General features: G+C 36.8%; 1 protein-coding gene and 1 long non-coding RNA gene across 2 annotated transcripts in view; one reads left to right on the forward strand and one right to left on the reverse strand.

Moving 5' to 3' along the window:
- Window positions 1-3,689: 3,689 nt before the first annotated feature.
- The window catches only part of LOC139145951 (uncharacterized), a 49,437-nt gene continuing 28,344 nt past the window's right edge, over window positions 3,690-24,782 (reverse strand). Inside the window, exons 3-4 of the long non-coding RNA XR_011555063.1 lie at window positions 6,317-6,364; window positions 3,690-4,455 (exon numbers count right to left, since the gene is read on the reverse strand). This is a non-coding gene — a long non-coding RNA (uncharacterized lncRNA). The remainder of the gene's footprint in view (window positions 4,456-6,316; window positions 6,365-24,782) is intronic.
- LOC139146389 (uncharacterized) lies at window positions 13,520-15,265 on the forward strand. The gene is made up of 3 exons (XM_070717767.1): window positions 13,520-13,685; window positions 14,183-14,318; window positions 14,882-15,265. Exons 1-3 carry the CDS (start codon window positions 13,530-13,532, stop codon window positions 15,160-15,162), a joined length of 573 nt encoding a protein of 190 aa, XP_070573868.1. The 5' UTR covers window positions 13,520-13,529; the 3' UTR covers window positions 15,163-15,265.

The following is a 24,782-nucleotide window of genomic DNA, read 5'->3' on the forward strand; positions in this document are numbered from 1 at the left end:
TGCTGCAAGATTCTTCAGCTCTTTTGCCAATGTGAGTAAAGATAGCTGTGATGAAAGGGGTGGTAGTGTTGGCAAAGGCTGTACATGGGTACCATGGAAATATAGTGACAGGGTGAAAATGGTGAAAAAAGTTGAAAATTTCAAAGTATCCCTGAATAAAGCTGCTGGTAAGAGTGTTAAGAATAACAGAAGCAAGATAACAGAGTTTATCGCCAAGAACAAATCTCGGCAGGAATTTCTCCCTCCTTTAGGTCATTATATTGACACAGCCAAGGTAGAACCATTGCATTTGAAAAATAATGCCTGGCAGTACTACTTTAAAATGCTTCTGACTGATGCACTCTCCCTGACACCAGAAAAAGATATGGAAAATGGAGTCAAACTGAAAAATCTGCCTGAAACTTGCTCACTTTATAAGTTTCTATATGCTCTGAAGTATGTGGTTAAAGCAGGTAAATTGTTTAATAAAGTAGTCACATCTCTAAATACTGACAAAATTGTCAATACTGCAACATACCGTTTTACTGGTGAAGAGTCTCGTAAATTGTCAAAAAATTATATGTGTCTGGTCAAAGTGCTTGATGAAAAGAGGCAAACAAACCAAAGGAGGTTTCGTATTCTATTGTACGCATATATAGGCACAGTACTAAGGGATATCACCAGTTTGATCTCAAGATTCAATCTGACAGATGTCATGCTTGCAGAATTGAAGTTGAAATGCAAGTTATATTTCAATGTTCATTCACTGTTCCTGAATGTCAATAACACAGTGTGGCATATTGGGTACTGTGTTCCTGTACACACTGAGGAGATCTATGAAAAATTTGGAATGGGGCTGAGTCTCAATACTATGGAAGGTAGAGAGGCCAAACATCAGAGGTTACAGGAATACAGTGAAAATTCTACACCACAAAACAGGTGGTCACTTGTGTTCCGCCATGAATTTGTCATGTTGTACTGGTTGCGACAGAAAGTTCCCGAATCAGACACATATCGGAGAGCCACCCACAGTGAAACAAGGGAAAATGAAAAATATATCCCTGAAAAATATTTCTCAGATCCCAACCACTGCTTCTGTGGAAATGTCAAGTCCAGGTCAGATTCACGTTGTGCATATTGCTCTCACAATTTAATGTCTGAAATTAAGAAATCAGCTGTCAAAGGTTGTATTACCCCACCTTTAAAGAAGCTATTCGAAACACACAAATAGAGTATACACTGTATACAGTAATACAGCTCACTTTCAGAGCTGTCTATGAAGGTGTCTTATTGGCATAATGTACAAGTAATCATATGTACAGATTTAGTGTGTTAACTGTTTTGGTGTGAATTTCAAATATTTTGCAATTTTAGGATATATTGTTATGTGGATGTAATAGGTACCTGACATCGGGAAACAATTTCAGCTAATTTTAAAATTTTATAAAGCACAAGCTGTACAAGCTGGTTTTATTGCAAATTACAATTATTATTATCTGCATGTATATACTGAATTAGGAACTGTGTCTTGATATAAGGCGCATATATATATATATATATATATATATATATATATATATATATATATATATATATATATATATATATATATATATATATATATATATATATATTGAATTTAAAAAAATCATCTTAAATTGAATGTAAAACTTTAAATGGACCTTTTAACAATAATACAATCAATTTTTACAGTGTGTGAGTTTAAGTGACTGCCATGTGATTCATAATTTTATAAATAATTCAAATATTTTGTCACTTTAGGTATTTATTATCCCGTCGTTGACACAGTGACTTACACCTTGAATACAAAAACAACTTTAAGTAATTTCAAAATTGCTTTTATGGTTTTTATTACAAAGTACTGAAAAAACACATTTAATCTGATTGGGGAGGGCTGGAAATATTTTGTATTTATGATTGCTTTTATGAATACCTTGCAAATGTATTAAAGATTGTTAATGTTTACCTATTTACAACTTCATGTGGTAATTTATGATAAATGCTGAATATCTACGTATGCAAGTTAAAATCATATATTTGCAAAGTTGTTCATTTTGAATTTTTTCTGTTGAATCTGTCCCTGATACACAAAGGAGAATGCTACAAATATGTTCTTTGAACCAAATTGCAATCTTTTTAATCCGAGTTTTTACAACATGACAACAATAAGAATAACAGGTAAGTTTTTTTCTTTTGATGAACAGACAATACTGGTACTGAACAATCTACCAAGTCAACCAACGGTATGCAAATGTTCAACGAATGTTTAGATATGCTGAGGTACTCCGTTTTTATTCCAGCAACCATAGTGGAACCGTACAGTCACAGATTCTCTATTTTTATAGTACCTTATTATGCACGGCTTGGTCTCGGAGCATACTACTGCAACACGGTGACTTTTAACCACTTTTTGAAGCAATGAGCGATTTTCGGATCTTGATCCTTGACCTTTTCCCACAACGTAATTCAGTTTGTTAATCCACGTGAACTTAAGAGATACAATGGCTGCAGTTTCTGCCTCTTCGATTCCCATCGAATTCCTAGTAGCATAATGCTTGATCAAATTAAAGACTTCGCTCGGAAGATTCCTGCAAAACGTCGCCTTCCATGGGGTGCGATAAGACGCCGATGGTTTCAATTTCCGGGTGAAACTTTCTCGCCAGTGGCACATTTCTCGTTCAAATAAAGGGTAGAGTGAGACCTGTCTGTATTGCATCTTATCGGGTGTCAGTATGTCGTGAATCTTGATGCCAGTATCCACAGCTGCATGAAGGTGATCAAATAGCGGTAACAATCTAACTGCATATTCGCTCTGTTTCTGCTCCGCAACAACTCCAGTTTTGCTTCCTTGAGCTTTTTATGTAACACTTTACCAGCTGTGAGCATGGGGGCCGCCATGTTGTTTATGATACTGGAGAGCGGGCGTTGCGCGCGTTTTCGATCGATAATATTATGACAAGAAATTGATACAATGTTTGCTCGCGGCACTCACGGGTATGAAATGCTTCGCGGAATACGAAAAAATCAGGCATGCATTCAGCCCGCAGTGGACATCACTTCTTGGTCTTCTGGCCAGAGGTCCATATATCTTTCTTTCATGAATATGACTTTGTTTGTGTACCGTCTATTTACTGTCTGTTCTGTGCTGTTTTGTGTCTATGTTTACAACTATTGTCTTGCGAATTCCGACCTACTGTCATTGGATTATGGATTGGTATGATTGCGATTATTTAAACTAGTACAAAAGGAAATTATTTCGTGGAGTTGTTGTAAACTTTACAAAACAGTACTGTAAATTTGAATCAAAAATTTGTATGAAAATAAGTGGAATCTAAGCTTGTATTTGGTAATAAAGAATGATGTGTAAAAAAGTACATGTAGTAAAAGTTTGTAAATTGGCAATGAAGAAAAATCAGGAGGAAAATGTAAATATAATGTAATCTTCTAATATGAACTAAAAGGATATATATATATTTAAACAGTGCTGTTGCCTAGCAGCTAAAGGGAAATAAAATATGTATGAGAAAATACATGTAATTAAAGTCTGCTTACTATCTGTTGTGATTTTCATAAATATCAATGATAATTTTTAAAAAATTTTGACCAAAATCTAGAATCAGTATCATGTTACACATTTTTGGTTCAAAAAGGAAATAAAAGTTAGTTCAAAATGATAAAAAATATGAAAACTTTTGCATAGAAATTTAGGCGGGAAAATGTGGTTGTCAGAGGGTTAATGTAATCTATGTATTAGATTGGGACAAAAAATAAGAGAATTGTAAACTGAGCAGCTAATACCAATTAAGTGAAAAGAAGTACATATGTGATCTTCTAATTGGGAACATAGAAAGAAAAGTAAAAAAAAGTACAAGTAATCTCAAGTTCTAATTGTGAATAATTGGGGAAAAAAGTGTAAAAAAGTAAATATAATCTAAATCTAATTGGGAATAAAGAAAAGTATAAAAATTGAAATATAATCTAAGTTTGTAATTGTGAATGAAGGGAAAAAAGTAAAAAAAATTAATGTCATCTAAGTAGCTAAATGGGAAAAAATAGAAAATAAATAAAAGCAAATGTAATTTGAGTATCTAATTACTAATTAAGCAAAAATAAGTACATGTAATGTAAAACTAATTGGGAATACAGAAACAAAAAGTATAAAAATTCACATAAATCTAAGTTTCCTATTGAGAAAAAAAGGAGTAAAAGTAAAAAAAAATAATGCAACCAGTATCTAATGGTTCTACTCCGGAATAAAAAGGACGCGATGCGTTCTACAGACTCTGTACGCCCAAATAATCACGTGATGCCGGTACAAACAAGCCCACATGTGTACTAACGCGTATGGAGATACACGTACGTCTATGCGCGTTTGCGCACATGGCTTTGTTTGTACCGTGGTCGATTCGAATTCCGGGTTTGGCCTATTGCAGGAAAAAGTTGAAACATGGGCATCTAAATGGGAATAAAGAAAACGAATTAGAAAAAAACTAATTAAATCTAACTAGTAGTTGGAGAATTTGTTAGTCACAGCAATGTGTGTAAAACTAAGGAGTCATTTAACAGTTTGGCCACTACAGTTGAGAGTACTAGTGATTTGCATATTGAATTGTGTGGCAGGGTAGTTTACTGTTGTTGAACTTTGGGTTGGAGGAGTATAATGGGTTTGGTAATTAAGTTGTTTTTGTCGTAGGTGATTTGAATTTTACCAGCTGTCAAAAGAGTGCGTGTAGCTAATTGTATGTCAGCAAAGAGATTGGCAGGATCAGGAAATGCTGTAAGATGGTTTTGGAAGATGACAAGTTGACAGATTTTTAAGTTGTCATCTCGGAAATTGAACGTAATTTTGCCATCTTGTGAGCACATATCTTTGAGTGTGGTATTATCACAATAGTTGCAGCGGATGATATCATCTTCTGTGTCTATATCATGTATTTGCTTGTTGCATGATATGCAGTTGTGAAATTGAATGGTTTCTTTGATAGATATAATGCGACCGGTGGATGTTGTTGTCAAGCATCCATTTGTGCTGAGCTGGTCACTGGTAATTGTACAGGTTATGGGGGGACATTCGGAGATGTTGGTATCTGGGGTTGTGACGATGTATTTTATGTCATCACTGGTTCTAATTTTAATGGGACTGAAAAGGTATGATTTTTGAAGTGTAACTTGGTTGCACAGGTCACCGTATAAAAGGACATGGCAATTGTTATATTGTCACAGCCTATGACAATGTCTCTTTTTGGTAAATTTCTGAAGGTGGATTGGTATTCAGTGTCGTCAATGAAGAGAACATGTCCCTGTATCTGGTAGGTGTTGTCACCGACCATAGAATGATCAATGATCAATGTCAGCTAGAGAGATAGTTGTGTAATTGCAGGCATCAATGTAGGGGAATGGAACTCTGGAACCTGTGAACTGTGACTTGTCAGAAATGAGATATTTGGTGGTGCCTGTACTGTCGATTTCGGCTTTTATGTTCTTGATTTCGATGGCAGTTTTGTTAGTTTGATATTCTTTAGTACTGTAGGAGACAGAATAATGCTGCAAATTCAAAAAGAAACATCTTGCCACATGTTACATCTGTTGAAATTGTGATTAATATTGCAAATTTGGTCGTATTGCATTTTACTGACATAGATAACTTTTGATCCTCATTTTCTAATACATATTCAACGTTCCATGAAAAGTCCCTATTGCAAATATTAAAATTGTCCTTCCTTGCCAACCAATCAATAGTATACTGTTCATTTCTGTCATCATTAAAGTATGCAATTAAAACCATATTAGCTGTAACTTTTGACTTGTTTTCAGTATATTTATGTACCATGTTTCAACTACGGTTTCTGATTCAAATCCTTGAGGCATGATGACATACCAAATATCTTGCTTGTCAACAAGTTCTATTGTGTTTAATGGCCATTGTTATCGTTTATAAATGAATTCTACTCAAAACCAAAAGCTATGACACCTCCACAATCATCTTTTAGTGTAGAACCAACTTTATCACAGGGGTCCAGTGGTGGGGAGACTGTGTTTCTATCTACAGAACAAGGTTGTCTGAGAACGTGGCACATTTCGACATTACACAACTGTGTCACAATAACACAGTAACTGTAATACCTTTGGAAGCTTTGTGCGGTACTGTAATCTTTTAAATTTATCTATAAACACAAAATGTATTCCTTTAATTGCCAAGCCCAAATGTAATCATTTCAAAAAAGATGCAGCTCCTGAACCTTTATGTCAATAATCCAACAATGGCAATAAATAGCATTTGTTCAGTATTGAGCATAAGGATTTCACAAAAAGTTACCTTTCTTTTGACAGCAGATTTCGTGTAATACTTCGTTCTTGGCATGATCTGCAAATATAATCAAAAGAGGAATTCTGTACAATCTCTTATTTAGACCATTCAATAATACAATTTAAAATACACCTGTACGCACTGACAAAAAAATACTGGCCCACAAGGAATTAACTGGGTATGACCTATTACAGACATTTCATTTTATATAATACATGCATGAAGTAAAGGGGATTGGTAAAAATAAAAAGACATAACTTTAACATCGTTGGTAATTTACTGTTTTTCACTTCAATAAAATTGTTTTAAACTCCGATAGCTAGAGGACAGTACACACTACGGCAAATCTGTAGAACATTGGGATGCGAGTATTCATGATTGTGAGTAAAGTTCATTATGGAAAACACTGAAAAGTCCTCTCAAAATTACTTGAAACTCCCGTTCCATTTTTCTAAATCATACACTTTGTTCTACCTGTGAACGATTATTTTTCACCCCTTAGCGGAACACTATTCAAATACGTCAACATCCTTTTACTGCGACCTCCGCTACGTCGCGTCGTCGGGCATGGCCCAAGATCAAAACAACATACACCGCCATTATAACTTAAAACGAGATCTCAAACCTAAAACCCATGTATAACCTATGGCATGTAAAATAGCGCCACCACTCTCGCGAATAACGAGATGCTATCTTCATCCTCGCCTCACCCATATCGCGAATCGGCTCAGCACTTTCTGATAGAATTTTCATTTATCTGTGAATTTCGCAAAATTTGATGTATTACAGTTTTTAAACAAGTCACTTTTAAAATTTCCGACCCGTCTTCTTTTCAGTGACACAACCAGTGCATTTGCGTCTACTGACTTAATTCTCTAGTGTAGTTTGACCGGAAACGAAAACAAACAGCTGACAGTGCCCGATTAGCGTACTGTACTGGTAAACTTCGAATGCCCAATGAAATGGCGAATATGTTCTATGACACGACTACACAACAATAGCACCAAAACAAACACACAATTTGCAAAACTGGGTACAAAAATAAAAAAAATGCGAGGTACACATGCGCGAGTCCCTAAACAACGGCGCACAAATTAGCGACAATCAGATAGGCATAACATTAACACCACAGTATTCAGTATGTACAGCATAAGATCACGCGTCACGATCACCTTTTCTGAATATTTAGGAACACTACGACATTGCACCTTTTGACACCAATCTACACTAGTAAAACCATTAAAATGCCATAGCAGACGTCTAACGGCAAAAGCAATAAATTCTACACGATAGAAACGCAGAGAGTGTTACTTACCACTGTAACTTGCGCTCGTCGCTTCTTTGTTCTGATATTCCAATATGGCGTCTTGTCGGCTTACCTGGTACCTATGCATACATGTCGTGCCATGAACCCTTGTTCTCATATGTCGGCTTATCGATTAGCTAAAAGCACCATGGGAAAAAGTACAACTGGTGATCGTTTCAAACACAGTGATTCAAATACTAGTACATGGTGAAGCCGCATGGGCTTGGCTGGACCGCTAATGGCGCACTTAGATGACCTGCATGCCCTTGAGTCGACATAGCTGTGCGGCCGATGCAAACGCATTTTTACAGCAATATGTGCACGAAAATTCATACAATATAAATGTTACCATAATTTCAATGAACAAAATTAAGGTCAAATAGAAAGCTGCATATAATAAAACTGAAAGCATTTAGGCCTATATAAGAAATTTAGAAACTATAATTTTTTGACCAAAAAACAGCAAAATTTGCCTAAAAAAAATTCTGCAAATTTCACCACAATTTGAACAAATCTGATGGAGATCACCCCTAGGAACCTCAATACCAAGTTTTAAATCAATCCGACATGCGCTTTCAGAGAAGATGATTTTTTTACCAAAAACAGGAAAAATTGCCCCAAAAATACAATTATGCAAATTTCACCACAATTTGAACAAACTTGACTGAGGTTACCTAAAGGAACCTCTATACCAAGTTTCAAATTAATCTGACTTGAGATTTCAGAGAAGAAGATTTCTTGACCAAAAACAGGAAAAAATGCCCCAAAATACAATTACGGTATGCAAATTTCACCACAATTTGAACAAACTTGTGTGAGGTCACTCCTATGAACCTCCATACCAAATTTCAAAGAAATCTGACTTGCGATTTCAGAGAAGAAGACCATTGTTGACGGACGGACGGACGGACAGACGGACGACGACGGACAATCAGCCTATCGGATAAGCTCCGCGTCTCTGACAGCGGAGCTAAAAAGAGAAACATAACCTTACATGTCAATGCAGTTTGTTCTGGTCAATTTATTTTTTTGATGAATAATAATATAGGGTCTTTGACCGATTCAACCCTAATTGAAAGTATGTGTCTTTTCTCTAGTTTAATATTGTGCTTTACAAAGTAACCTCTAATAAATACTCAAACCACCCTATGAAAGCAACTTTTTTTGTGTTTTCTTTACTACAATATTCTGTATTCCCCCTGACCCTTTCTTCTCCCAGGATGTTATTTGAATTACTTCAAACATTCTAGCAATGCATATTGAACTGTTTGACATCCATCAGTCATTTCTACCAAGAAACACCTTTCTATTTCAATAATACATCATCTCTGCATTCAAAACCTGAAGTGAAATATTTTGTAAATTTGTTGAATATTATACAAAAAATATTTGCATTTTCACAGTGTGATATTTCAAGCTATGGCAATGACTTATATACACAGAAACTAGTCATTATATATCTGTCTAAGGGTTTGTTTTAGTCTCAATGTCAAGATATTTATGACACTGCAGGTGAACGCAATGAAATTTTCATAAGTTTTCATATCATTTTCTCAAAATATACATTATAATCAATTGTTATCAATTGTTGTCAACACATGATAAATTTAAAAAAACAAGTTGAGGAGCACTTTACAAAGTAAATGAATCCGTTTCAAAAAAAGGCATATCAAGAACACAAAATTAGTACTTATGCCTTTTGCCAGTGGACAAATTTTATTGGTGTGTCCATCCCTTCCGCAAGCACCACAGCAATACACAAGTTTTGCACATTTAGCAGCTTTGTCCACTGGAACCACATAATATCCCGGGTTTCATATTGAGAGTTGCGCCTACTGTGATGAGACCTCAACAGTCTAAACAACTTGTTCCCAGCCTTATTGCCCTCACTTGACAAATCCCCAATTGACCCAGGACCCCTGGGATCTTCAATCAACTCCTGAACATGTCCAATGATTTTATGGAAGTAATTACTAAAAGGAACATATAAGAAATTATCCCTCAAAATACACAAAACTCAAAATTTTTTGGGCAACAGTCATGACACTTGCGAACAGTACAACGCCATTTGTTTTCCCGATCGTGATATTACATGCGATGTTCAAGTGTGGCCCCTTTCAAACGTTATCTCGAGGAGCAACATTCCCCATTTAATGAAAATGTAAAGACTTTAGTGTTTTTCAAGTGAACAGTTGTGATATTCTGACAATAGCGCAAACGTCATGTTTTTGAACGGTCTCAATTTACAATGAGAGACAATATGGCGACTGTCATAGGATCGTTGGGTAGCGACACTGATGTAACGGCCCGTTGAACAGTGACAGTGACCGTTTCACGTAAATGGCCAAATTAGGCGTCACTACAGGCTAGAATTATTTTTGTTTGCTAGTTGTGGAACAGCAAACTCATCTTTACACAAATAATATAATATATTTTTTTTTATTTCCATTTTTTTCATTATTTTTTTCTAGAACTAGCAGACGACAGTCGTGAAATTGAAGCCCTAAAAGAATCAACATGCCTCGTAAGTTAAGGAAGTACTTTACCCGTAGAAAAGGTTTTTACAAAAGACTGAATGATCTCACCAAATCTAGAAGGGTATGCAACATGAAGTCTAAGCAGACTGAGCAGTCTGCACTCTCTGGAGCCAAAACTGATACAGTTTTACAAGAGGTAAGAATCTGAAGTATTTTTTGCAGGGGGATTTTTTATCCATCATTCTGAGACTTTTCTAATATTTGAATGTAGTTTTCTAGGTATATATTTTATTGTATAGGTCATTGACCTGAAATAAAGGATAATAATAATAATTACTCATAACAAATGCAATGTGTACATGCAACCACATTCAATCGTTTCTGTATTACCACATATCTTTGCTGTATCTTAGAAGAACATAATTATCACTTCTCTATCTAGTCATTTTTAGACCAGGATTGGAGACAAACCTTGTAAAAACATTCTTTAAGCTAAGTTTTTAAATATATTTTGTCATTATTGTTTTATCCATTCTTGGTGATAAATCTCACCCATTGAATGACAAGTTTCAATATCTGCCTTCGGGACGCCGTCTACTTGTGCCCAGGGCTAGGAAGAATCTTTTTAAGAAGTCATTTATACCGTCAGCAGTTGCTGTTTTAAATATGAATATGTCTGATTCCATCCGGAGAACCAGAGCAAACACCATTTTAAGTAGGAACTTTTAATATAGTGTTGTGTTTGTCTGTAACTATTGTATTGTTTTGTATGGTGTTGTCCGTATTTGGTGTTTTTATAGCGGTCCTGATGTTTAAAGACAACTTTCCATGTTTTTATGGACAATAAAGTATATATCATATCATGTCACATTCACAGGGTTGCAGTGGTGACCGACATGAAGCATTTTTCATTTGGTAAACTTCGGCAAAGCTGTGGTTCGCTACAGTTACCTGGCGGATTAGCAGCTCTGATCAATATGACACCACCGTACACTTCTGTAGGTTTGAGAATGTGGCTGGTGAACCAGAACTTAAGATATCCAGGTCTGTTAAAGTATATGAAGATCTGGAGTGGAGTGTGGTTATCCATGGTAAACATGTGAGCAACACGTCAGACAAGTTACAGCAGATACCCCCAGTGATTGACAGTATGGCGACCTTGATGAAACTGCTGGACTTGATAACAAACATCAACATTTGCTGTTGTAATCCAGACCCCCACTTTGTAGAGATGATCAAGGACTCTGGCACAAGTTCTGTTGATGTCCAAAGGATAACATTCAGTAAAGAAGCTGGTGTATCGGCGTATCTTGAGTCAAACTTCAACGGCAACTCTTTACAAGGCAACCAGTACAAAGAGACCATAAGAAGTGCGCTTTGTGATGTCATCACTGATAGAAGCATGCAAATGCTCAAAATGTGCACAGCACAGAAATTACCTCCGTGTTATGTGGCATAGAAAGAACAATAAGCGGAATGAGAAAAAAAGTAGTGACTTAAGCAGCCATACAAATCTCCGATACCTGAATAAAGAAGAACTGAAGGAGAGAGCTGTGAGTTTGCAGCAAGACAGAATCAGACTAAAAAAGAAACACGATCGCATGGTTCAACACCTACTCAACAATGGCTTGACAGTTGATAAGACTTTGGACGGTGACCTTAAATCCATCCTGGAAAGTGAAAGCAAGCATGTTCTTGACTCTTTTCCAGAAGGCAGTTTTCAGCGACTCTTCTGGGAAGAACAACTTAAACATGCAAGATGCTCAGATGGCAGACAGATGCGGTGGCATCCCACCATGATTCGATGGTGTTTATCATTGAAATTTTCATCTGCTGCAGCTTATGAGTCGCTGCGAAAGTCTGGATTTGTCAAACTTCCCAGCCAAAGAACTCTAAATGACTACACAAATTACATTAGACCCCAAGCTGGCATAAATTACAAAGTGCTTGAAGAAATAATTGATGATAGCAAGGTTCATGAACTTGAGGAACACAAGAAGTTTGTTGTCTTATTACATGATGAAGTGAAAATCAAGTCTGATCTTGTTTTGATAAGTACACAGGACAGTTGATTGGCTTTATCAATCTTGGTACAGTCAATGCGGAGTTGGCACTATTGGCCAGAACCAGTGGTGATGCAGCATCCGTGATGAATGCTATCGCAACTCATGCTCTCGTTTTCATGGTCCGGGCAATGACAACCAGTTACTGTGCCAGCATGGCCTACTATCCAACCATTGGCTGTACAGCTGACAACATGTTCCCAATATTATGGGAAGTTATTGGGTATCTGGAATGTGCATGTGGTCTGAAAGTCATCGCATCTACTAGTGACGGAGCCACATGGAATAGAAAGTTATACAGGATGCATCGTGTAGCTGGTACACCAGGAGACCTGCTCGTGTATAAAGCTCCGAATTCGTTTGCTCCAGGCAACAGGCAAATCTACTTCTTCTCTGATGTGCCTCATCTGATAAAAACAACACAAAACTGCTTTGCAAACTCTGAGGCTCATCGGAAATCAAGAAGTTTATGGGTACGGTTTACAACAATATGTTCTTAATTTACACTTTCTATTGAAATACCATTGCCATCTGACAAAACATTACATGGCACACAGGTCTTTATGACAAAGTCCATCAACTGCAGTGTATTTGTTACATAGCAACCAGTGAGATTGTTGCACTTACCTCACACACCATAGCAACTTACAGGGTTCATTGCTCATTATACAGTGAATATTTCACAATCAGCCTATACTAGTACGAGATGCTTCTTTACATAGTCACAGAGGTCTGAAATTTACCAGCTTGAAAGCTAATTTTCATATTTGTAGCTCACAGAAATATTCACATATATTGTAAATTTTTTGCAGTTTATGTTAAGATCTAGTGGTCATAATCTTAGTAAATTGTGGCATTTTATTTTTCGTTCCAGAACAATGGTAATCCTGTGTTATTGGCGGCATCTCACACAAGTAGTAACAAATGACCAGGCAAGAGATCTGCACCTCCTGCACAAGATTGGCTATGAACATATAGAGCTCGCATCATTTTCTATAATGAGAGTAAATTTAGCAGCTCAGGTAAGGGCAAATTTCTTACTTAAATCTGAAGTAGATAAGATCCCAGCTTGTCAAGTATTTTCCTGTTTCACCAGGCTGTGGAATTGTGGGAAATCAGCCTTTGGCAAGGCACTGTTTTCTTCTGAGGTTGTTTCTGATTGTAGTAGCATCACAAGTCTCTTAAAGTTCTCAAACACAATAATACCAGTCTTTTCACAAATATTAATCACTCATGCTGATTCCCGTACACCGCACTAATTCCAGATTGTCTATGTTGTCATGTGTAAAAGGCAATGCATGCTATAAGGATTGACACTTGTTTGCATCACTCATTTTTGACAGGTTTTAAGTGAAACCATTGCAAATGCAATTGAGATGGTTGGACCACCAGATGCCCATGAAACTGTTCGGTTTATACGCCATATGGACAAGTTCTTTGATTGTCTGAATGTACGGAACTTCGATGAACATATGCGAAAACGGAAACCTAACCTGAAACCGTACAGTGACCCTGATGATGCAAGATTTGAGGTACATTGATCAGAACTTGACATTGTGAATTGGTGTAGATTTAGAGAATCTAGCCTTATATGCCAAGAAATACAAATTTTCTAATATACATTTTAACCTGATAGAATTTCAAACAAAGATAGCATGTACAACCATAGGTGACATTGTATTTACACCATTGTTAGATGTGATTTTAAATATTCCAAGTTAGGAATTCTTTTAATGATTTTCAGCATACACAAATGTTACCAGTTTCTAATTACAGTAAAACCAGTCAATCTGGACACGTATCTTATCAGGACACCTCTCTAGTAAGGACAGAATTTTCAAGACAAATGTTATTATTTTCATAATTTCACCTGTCTATTAGGACTCCTCTCTATTAAGGACAGGTTTTCTGGTCTGAGAGGTGTCTTTTATAAACCAGTTTCACTGTTATTCCAATCCAAATGATGCTTACTTTAATTTTTTGCTTTAGCAGACACAGAACTATAATTTTCTTTTTCTATTACATTCAGTGGCTTCAAAGAGACTTCCTGGGATATTTCCGTGATTGGGAACAATCATTGATGGACAGAGAGGGGCATTTCACCAAGACCGAAAGAAATGCCATGTGCATCAGTAAACAGACTATTGAAGGACTTAAAATGACCGGTACGAATTGTGTTTGTTTGTTTGCTACTTTGTATGATTGTTGTGATGTACAAGAAGGCTCATATGCCTTTTGAAAGCACTGTTGTCAGCACATTTGCCTACGCTAAACTTTTTTCGGGTACTGTTTTTCTCAGGTATTGGCAGTGTACCTTTGGAAGTTTAACTTCATTCAAAGTTTTGTATTTAAATATTTCAGGCCTGAGTTCTTGGGCCTAAAAGGGTTACTGAGGGGAGACTTTCTTGAAATAATAATGAAAAAAAATATTTGACCAAATGTCAATTTATTATCTTTTGGCTATAAGGTGTTATTAGTTTATATAAGAGTCAGAACTTCATGAAAAAATCAGCAGATATTTGAGATTCTATCTATTGTTGCCTTACTCATCACCCGCAGAGACACTGGTTGTTTTAAAATATGTATGCTTCACAGATAATTTTATATTTTTTACGTGTACGCATCATTCAAAGCCTAATGCCCAAAAGAAAATTGTTTGACTCTTTTGGTACATGAATATATTGTTACTCTGTGTCCAATGATGTTTTGCTTTGATTCTTTCACACAGTGAATTCATTTGTAGAAGTATCCAGATACCTTCTTCAACAAGGAGTCAACTTTGTTCTAAGTGAGAAATTTTGCCAGGACCCTTTGGAGGAACACTTCAGCAAACATCGGCAACGGGGAGGAGCAAACAATGACCCTACAATACAAGCATTTGGCTATCAAGAAAATGTCATCCGCCTACAGAAGTCACACCACCTACGTTGCATCACAGGAAATACCAGGAGACAGGCACAGGACACCCCTGAGGTAATTGAGGATACCCCATTGCCAAAGAGAAGGTAGAAAGTGACAAAATAGTACAGAGACTATCAATGTGCAACCCATTCCTTTCCACAGACACTGCTTTTCATTAGTACCCATACAGCAATTCCTTCTATACTGTGCAGTCAACCACACATGCAAGCATTTAGAGGAAAAAGCGGCTTTACACCTCGTAATTAAAATGGTTATGTAGTAATTAGGTATAATTCCTTTCCTTGTGATCTTTGTTGACTCTGATGTATATTTATTTCCAAGGGAAGGCTTTTCCTCTCTGTATAGGGACACCATCTGTTACTGATGTTTTGTGTATCAACAGTAGCTCTTGTTGTAATATAATAATAATAATAATATTTAATTCTTAAAAAAAACGCACTCCACAAACGTCTCAGTGCGCTGAACACAAGTATTTAAAGGATACAAAAACAGCCAAAAAGTCAAAAAACTACAATATGAGTAAAACTTGGTAAAAAGATGGGTCTTCAAACAACGTTTAAAAGAAGTAACATTTCTGGCACAACGAATTTCTGAGGGCAGTGCATTCCACAGCAAAGGAGCACATACTGAAAATGCTCTTTGACCGTAGGACTTATTAAAATATCCGCGAGGAGGAGTTAAACGCAATTTCTCAGAAGATCGCAGATTTTTGTTGGAACATACAGATCAATCAAATCGGTCAGATAAAGCGGTGCATCACCTCTAACAATCTTAAAAGTAGTCAATAAAATTTTGAATTGAATACGAGCTTTCACAGGTAACCAGTGTAAATTAATGAAAACAGGGGTGATGTGGTCGTATTTGCGTGTACCTGTGACGAGACGGGCTGCTGCATTTTGAACAGACTGCAGACGGGTCAGCTTGTCATTTGAGATGCCATAGAACAGACTGTTACAATAGTCAAGTCTAGAAGTAACGAATGCATGAATGAGTTTCTCAGTAGTGGGCTTGTCGAGTAACTTACGAATTTTACCGATTCTTGATAAAGAGAAATATGCGTTCCTACAAAGTTGACTGATATGTTCACACATAAAGCCATCCCTGTTGAGAATAACACCAAGATTCCGACCGAAAGGAGAGGGAGTGGTGTTAAGCTTAAGTTCACCAATCCTGAGGTTATTCAGTTCTGCCATATCGTGTTTCAAGCGTGATGAAAAATGAATAACTTATTATCGTTCAGCACTAACATGTTACTTCTCATCCATCCGCGAATATCATCAACACATATTTCAACACCGGCGCTAACATCTTCAGGTTTATTGCAGATAATGTACATCTGTGTGTCATCAGCGTACATCATGTAGTCAAGATTATGGCCTACTATAATATCCTCTAGTGGTGCTGTGTAGAGCGTGAATAAAATTCGCCCGAGGACAGATCCCTGTCGAACGCCATACTTCATGTGCGAATGATGAGAAAACACAGTTCCAACCTTGACACGATGACTGCGATCGGCAAGATATGATCGAAACCACGAAAGTACTGTACCAGTGATGCCAAATCTAGATCGGAGGCGATGTAATAAAATATTATGGTCGATCGTATCAAATGCGGCGGACAAATCAAGCATGACGAGAAGAACATCCTTCTTTTGATTCAGGGCAAGCATAATGTCGTTATGGACACGTAGGAGAGCAGTCTCAGTGCTATGGTTGGCACGATATGCACTCTGACATCTTGTGAAAAGCTGATACCTGTTGAGATGATCGTACAACTGTTGGGCAACTATACGCTCAAGAACTTTTGATAGGAAAGGTAAGTTGGACACTGGTCTGTAGTTCTTCAAGATATTCTGGTCAAGATGTGATTTTTTCAACAGTGGCCGAATAATAGCTGATTTGAATTGACTTGGAACGATGCCAGACGAAAGCGATGCGTTGAAAAGTTGAGTAAGGAATGGTGCGAGCAGTTGTACTCCAGTTGTACTCCCAGTAATATCCTAAATTTCCCTGTATTCTGCTTGCCATGATTAGCAAAGTCTGTACGTGTATATAATTGGTTTTGTTATGGTTAAGAAATTAACCTTAAGTGCAGGCTTAATTCAATTATCAAGAATATAAATGCTTATTTTTCAAATATTGGTGTCGTCAATACAATTTTTAGACTTTTTGAAATTTCTTTTCGTCACCCCATACCTTTACATGTAATGTTAACAATTTGATGGCATCACAGAGAGTTTTTATGCATCATGGCGCATAAAATTGGCTAGAGGACTCACACTATCAAGGACTTATAACTTTAAACTGGTGGTAACTTCAAAACTTTGACATCAAATGTAAAACAATTTGTTATCCTTTACATCAGTACTTGACCTTTTTGTCTTTTTATCACATAAATAAATATGTATAATGCCAATATTTTGTATGCTTCTTTCCCATTTGTTGAATTCCACTAGACAGCACAAATATACATGCTAAACCTTGCTCCTAAATGTGTGAAACAATTTGTCATCTTCCTGGGCTGAAACCAGGATGCCTTAGAATGATAAAGTGCCTCATTTTTGACATTTTTTCAGCTATATCAGGTTCTTTTGATTGATAAGTTGTTCATCTTGTACGGCTTTACCGAGTATGCTCAATCAACAATTGCTACAATTGAGCTCTGACCCTCTACACACAAAAACACTAACAGCATTTCAAAAGAAACCAAAATCAAGAGTGGAAATAATGTCTAATAAAATGAACAACTTTGTCCCTCTAAGGCATTGCAGTAGTAGATTTACCATTGAGTAGTAACAGAGAAATTGCATACAATATCCATGACAAAACAATGTATGTTTATTAAGTTGTATAAAGTAAAATTGTAACGTTACAAATGTTTACAGAAGTAATTTCAAAATCTTAAATGCACTCTTGTCTTTACTTTTAAATCAAATAAACATAATGCATCCTTCAGGCATTTGTCACTGACAAATATACAATCAATACCACAGTTACTTGTAGAATTTAAAAGGGAAATAAATAATTAGTAAATGCTGACAAACCAATATTGTGAGCTTGAATGTCATTGAATGAAAGTTACTGTGGGACTGTTACAAACAGTGAATACACTCAAGTAAGAGAAACTAAAACAAGTAATTGAAATTGCTCTGTTTATGTGTGAACAACAGACTTGTAGGCATGGAATCAGTGTAAGTTTTCATATGTGCATTGGTAGCTGATGACAATAACAAAAAAAAATGCACACTACTCTCTCCATGTTGCGATGACAATCCAAAACAATGTTTTAACATGACTAAAAGAACAGGTACAATGGAAACAGAGAATACAAAAAAAACTTCTGTGTCCTAATGATTTTTGTAAGCAAATGTGCAATGTTTACATTTCTCCACGACAACATTTTGGTAGAATTAATACAATGGAGCACAGTGAATGGAGCCTAAGTTACTTCCTCAACATAGGATTTCCTCAAACCCTTTGATCCCTTCAGATGTTTTCTGTGCTTTCGTTTATACAATTCCAAAATGCTACGTGCAAATGAATAGCATCGAATATTTACATACAAACGAAAGACCTGTGATAGTAATGTTGCTGATACATCTTCAGAAATAGTTTTTCTTACAATGGCAGCCCATGCAGAATGGATAGTCTCTCTATGCATGATAGCATCAATCAAAGGCTGTTGGATATTCTGACTATTTGCTACAAATTTCTCAGACTGAAGGTATTCCTTACAGACACACTCAACCTTCTTAAAAAATAGGAAAGTCTGATCTGAAACATGGAAAAGTCCTCCCCATTTTGTTTATGAATCCATTGCTTTGACATGGTGTCCTCTAAGAGTGAGCATTCCTCATCGCCGTCATCCTTCATGTCATCCAGGACTGACACGAAAGCCCTGCTAGCTACATTTTTCTGCCTTATGAACGGTGACGCAGTTTATAGGGAATGTAGCCAACAAAATACCGGAGAGCCTGGCACTCCTCTTCACTTATCTCGCTGACAGAGACTTCTTCATCAATAACTGCTGGTTTGTCTGCCCTGTCCCTTTGCTTCCTTAAAATAACAATCAGCCTGAACATGGACAGTCTTACAGTTCGGAATAGCTGATCATTGTCAACAGTGCTCCATGCAAGTAAATCACAGAATGTATCCATCATGAGCTTTGTTACATCATTGTTGTTGGCCCACATATTGTTTCATTATACTGAGAATATGTATTGTCACGGTCACCGGATGTTACTGTCTTCCACAGATGATGTGTCAGCTCTGAAATCATTGTTGAAGGAAATGATGAACCTGCCTTGACTTTAGCAACAATGCTACATGCAATATGTGCAATTCCCAAACCATATACGCTGTTTGGAACTTTCAGATTCACATCTTCACCAACCTCTGTCAATGCTTGAACAATAAGGCGTGATAACTCATTCTCTAGGGCTTCTTTTGTATACACAGGTGGAGGTCGGCAATAACCTGTAAAGAAAGAGGTACATAAAAATTAACATTTTCTTGTAGGCTTCAAATCAAATAGCCACATCTGTCACAGAAGGATCTTTCACTTGAATTGCAAAATTTTATGAAATGATTTTCTTAAGCGCATCTACCACAGTATTTAATATGAAAAGTGGCTCCATTATAGGAGCTGTAAAACTTAAAATGACAGAAATATGATTCAAATAACTATTCTCGTACTTCACCTCAAATAATAATAATTCAGGAAATGTGTAATTCATAACATACCGACAACCTTGAATAGCAACATCTCTCCGATTGTGCATTTTAATGCTCAACACTTAAACCTCACACAAAACAATATATTTGACAGCATATGACACTCCAACAGAGAATTATTGTGATAAGTGAAGAAGTGACCAAGAAATGTGACATACCTTTCTTCACAGTGACATCACTTGATACATTTTGCCTTGATTTGTTTGTACTACTGGCAGTTGAATCTACAAGAAATATATGGTAACAAATGTAAATTCAGTTATACAAATAAAGTGACACGTGTCTGCAGAAAGCATTATTGAACTGAGGGCAACAATCCACAATTTATTTATTGACGAGGGAGCTTTTATGACACTCACTGACAATGATGCACTTCATAGCCGAAAGTCATATCACTCAGTATATCCCCGTGAGCAGATGAGTTCATCCAGTGTATAACTTGCATGGATAGAAAACAAACTACCGGTCAAATGTTGTCACTTACTGAACATTTACAGAGATACAGAGAGTGACTGCGGACAGTAGCTGTAACTTCTGATAATATAACAATCCTCAATCTATTTCGCATTTTAAAATCATAATTTATGGAATTCTCAATATGTGAATCATTTAGGAAAGGACAGTGCATCACAATCTCTCAGAATGCATACATACCAACACTGGCCCCTCCATATCATGATCTAAATTGGGAAACATAATTTGAAAACAATGAAAGTGAAAATACACATAGCATTCTTACCTTCATCCTGGCATGAAGAGGATACAAATTTAGTCCTCATTGTTTGTTTCTTCACAACAATCCTTGACTTTGTGTTCCAATGATTGTAACAACGCAACAAAGACGTAGACATTTGAATAAACAAACTTTAGACTGTAATCTTGGTGAAACGGAATTGCAAGCAGTACACTGTGAAAAGATTCTTGGTACGCTTGTCGATGAAAATCTGTCATGGAAGCAGCACTGTGACAAGATTTTTAAAAAAGTAAATAGTAATATTGCTTTGCTTAAGAGAATAAGACAGTTTTTACCTATGAATATAAGAAAACTTTTTTATAATAGCTATATTTTACCACACTTGGATTACTGTTGTCATTTATGGGGAGCATCACCATTTATGAAAAGGTTGCATAAGATTCAGAAACGTGCTATCAGAGTGATGTGTGATGCAAGGTATAATGCTTCGACCGAGCATTTTTTTAAAACAATGCATATAATGCCATTACCAGATAGAATAGTTTATAAGAATGTTTGTATGGTTTTTAAATGTTTAAATAATCTTGCACCGCAATATATGACAAGTCTTTTTACCGAAATTGATCATAAAAGAGTTACAAGATCCAAGATGCAAAAATTGTTAGTGGTTCCTGCAACAAATAAGGATTTTTATCGAAAAGGCTTTACTGTAAATAGTGCCAATCAGTGGAATAATGTCGATTTAAATATAAGATCTAGTAACTCATTAAGCAGTTTTAAAACTGCCTACCTGAAAGCTTATTGGGTATAATTTTTTGTGTTTGTAAGTTTTAGTTTTCTTGTTAAATTTGTTTTTGTTATCTAGTGTGTTTGTGCATTTTTTTCCTCCTGTGTGCAGGTGGTGATTCCTGGCCACTTTTTTCTGTGCATTGTATTGTTCTAGCTTTGTTAGTTATGTTTCATGATGTTTCTGCTTGTATCAGTTTGTATGTTCATCTGAGGGCCCTGGGGAAGATAAGCATCTTACTGAAGCTTACCAGGCTACCCTCGTTAAACAAGGCTTAATAAAATAAAATAAAATCCGAAGCTGAAAGAAATGACAGGAAATATATAATACTGTAACTACTGTTACTCTCAAACACAATAGATAGAGAGAGAGAGTGTTTGGAAAGAGAGTTTGAAAGGAGAACAACAGTCCTGATTGACACCTTGTGATACGACCTAGTGTCAAGTGACAAGTGACAGGCCCTCCTGGTGTACACTTTCACCTTGTCAAGGTGACAAGGTGAAAGTGACAAGGTGAAAGTGTACACCAGGAGGGCTAATCAAGTGCCTGCACAGTTTCTGTAGCAGGGTCCCACCACCAAACCTGCAGCTAACAATGAGTCAATGAATCCTCACCATGCATGTTGATAATGATAGTATTTCAGGCCGATTTTTGTCATCGAGATTTTGAATGCAACAAAAAACGTGAAATGTGGTCCAAAAATCGATCGATTCCTAAACAGTTATTCGTATCTACAGTCCCTCTATCCACTGTGTCTAGTAATATTGCCAAGAACATTACGGAGAAAGACTGACGACTACATATTTGTTGTCTTACACTTGTATATTGTTGCAGTTCCGACAACGTTGTGCGGGTTGTCGATCCGACTATACGATCGTCTAGGAAATTTTGATCGGCCGGTTGCATTAGAACACAGCCTGGAGAATGATTGGTAATACTAAAAACGAGCGGATGACTTGGCAAATTAAATAACCTACCTTTTAATATCTTTGCATGTATTTTCTTGCGTGACTCCGGACCCACTGGAACTTTTATATTTTTTCTCACAAACTGGACATTTGTACGTGGTCCCAGTACTCACATCACTGGGCGGTGTTTGACTGTCGTCGATGTTTTCTGCTTCTAGAACATCTATTTCCTTGTCCTCACCGAGCACAAAGTCCCAATCTATGTTTTTGTCGTCGAAATCGATGAAATCATCGAATTTTTCCACAACATAGTCGATGTTGCGATCCCACAGCGGCTAACACACGTGTGGTTTGTTTTGGTTATAAGAAATGATGGCTGCTAGATGCGCAAGCGCACTGCGTCACTGCTAGGCACTCTGGGAAATTAGCTAATGCAAATGATCTCTTAATGATATGCACGACCACCAGAACATCAGCTGGCTCAGGTACCGAGGTGTGAATCGTTTGTTTGCTCGTATCACGGAGTGTCACAATAAAAACGGCTGCGTTTCCAGACCGGTGGATAGAGGGACTGTGACCAAACCTATAAGTCCCCAGGACAGTGTCCGTGGGGACTAACAAAGCATAAACATGAACAATTTTCTGTTCTACATGGATAGCTCTGCTTGTGGACAGTGTTGTCCCAAAGGCTATCTGAAGCCCAGTTCAGCAATGTTTCATTGTTGTCATGTGTGTTTGTGTGGATGTGATGTGTGTTTGGGTTACATTACCGGTATGTATTGTGTCAGATTGGACTCATGCTGTGTGATGGAGTCACAGACAAAATTGTAACAATTTGCTTGGCTATTGAACTACCTTTATTCAAGATGGGTATTTGGCTGAGTGGTTTTGTCCCAGTGGTTTTGTCCACAGATGTCTTTGCTACGGGATTTGATGCAGTAGGTGTGAGTAAGAAACCAAGTTAAATACACGGCAAATTTCCTCACTGGGTTAGCACTGAGTAAACTAGGGGCCCAGGGGCTTAACCAGTTTCAGCTTATATTTATATCATTGTCTGTCAGCATGCTACTGAAGAAAAATCCACAGGTATGTTCCAAGGGTAATGCCGAGTAGCTCTGCATTAGCTTCTCTGGTATTAAAATTTATTAGATATAGCTTCAGTGGTATTAGAATTTGATTTGTAACCGAAATTTACATAATATATTACAGTGGTTTCCAACTCAGCAATGTTGTTAATTAGCCAGCAAAGTCCCTGAGTGTTCTGCAATATGCCTGGATAATCTCCTGATTGAAACTTCATGTACCAAAGTATCATCATCGAGCATGCAGGGGTCTGTGATATTGCTCTCAGCATGATGTTGAAAACTGATACACATTACACACCGCATCAAACTTTTTTATATTAGAAAATTTGAATGGGAATGAAAGGAGGATTTAATTATGTATTGCACATAACCAAGCCTATAGTTTTCGGTGCCTTTTACTTTCCGAATGCCTTGAACTTATTTTAAACTACTGACCAGGCTGGGTTTTATACAATACATATTTTTCTTCCCTTCCCATTCCATTCAGATTTTCCTAATATAAATAGTCTTCACCATCACGCTGAGCACTATCATAGAGCGCGTCCTTTTGTAAATGAAGTCTCATTCAGCAGATTGCCCCGACAAATACAGAACACCCAGCAAATTGGCTGGGTAGTTAAGGTAGAACGCACCTCAGGGACAGATATTTGGACTCTCAAACTTTTAAAATTCTTTTCTGATATACTATTTGTTGGGTTTCATTAAAGCTCTTGATGTAAGAAAACTTTTCCCCAGGCTAGTTTTTTGAAATTCGAAAATTTTATTTTTCTCCATAGAGTTAACACAGGGATAGTGGCCATCTTGATTTCGAATATCGGTAAATCTTGGGTCATTTGTTTCTCCAGTGCCAAAATTTGCACGGTGACCCCGATTTTTAATCTTGATTTGAAAGAGAATGGTTGAAAGATTCTTTAAGGTAGAACGCACCTAGGGGAGACATTCGGACTCTCAAACTTTTACAATTCTGTTTTGATATACCACATAGGGGGGTTCATTTTAAAGCTCTTGGTGTAAGAAAACTTTTCACCGGCTTAGTTTTTCGAAATTCGAAAATTTTTATTTTTCTTCATAGAGTTTACCCAGGGATGGCGGCCATTTTGAATTTCTAATATTGGTAAATCTTGGGTAATTTGTTTTTCAAGTACCAAAATTTGCACGGTGACCCCCTATTTTTATTCTTGATTTTGAAAGAGAATGATTAAAAGATTCCTTCAGGAAAGTGAGAGCAAAAGTTTAAGTCTTTTACTTTCGAGGTGCATACTGCCTTAAGGAAAGTTTGAGCAAAAGTTTAAGTCTTTCTCTCAAGGCGCATACTACCTTAACTACATTGCTGAGTGAAAAACCAGTTCTTTCACGGTAAAACCCAAGAAGCTGCAACTTGAGAATATTTGCAATTTGAGAATATTTTTGATATTTTTGTCACACATCATGACCTATTTATATGCATAACCTCAATCAATCAAGAAGAATCGTCTACTTATGTGCAATGTTTGTCTTTTC

The sequence above is a fragment of the Ptychodera flava genome, chromosome 12 (genome assembly GCF_041260155.1).
Source record: "Ptychodera flava strain L36383 chromosome 12, AS_Pfla_20210202, whole genome shotgun sequence".
NCBI lineage: Eukaryota > Metazoa > Hemichordata > Enteropneusta > Ptychoderidae > Ptychodera > Ptychodera flava.

Bases quoted from the DNA above. Each gene is read 5' to 3' on its own strand.
- LOC139146389 (XM_070717767.1), top strand. From the start codon at position 13,530: ATGGTTGGACCACCAGATGCCCATGAAACTGTTCGGTTTATACGCCAT. The intron at 13,686-14,182 runs GTACATTGATCA...TATTACATTCAG, and splicing joins CTGATGATGCAAGATTTGAG to TGGCTTCAAAGAGACTTCCT. The intron at 14,319-14,881 runs GTACGAATTGTG...TCTTTCACACAG, and splicing joins TGAAGGACTTAAAATGACCG to TGAATTCATTTGTAGAAGTA.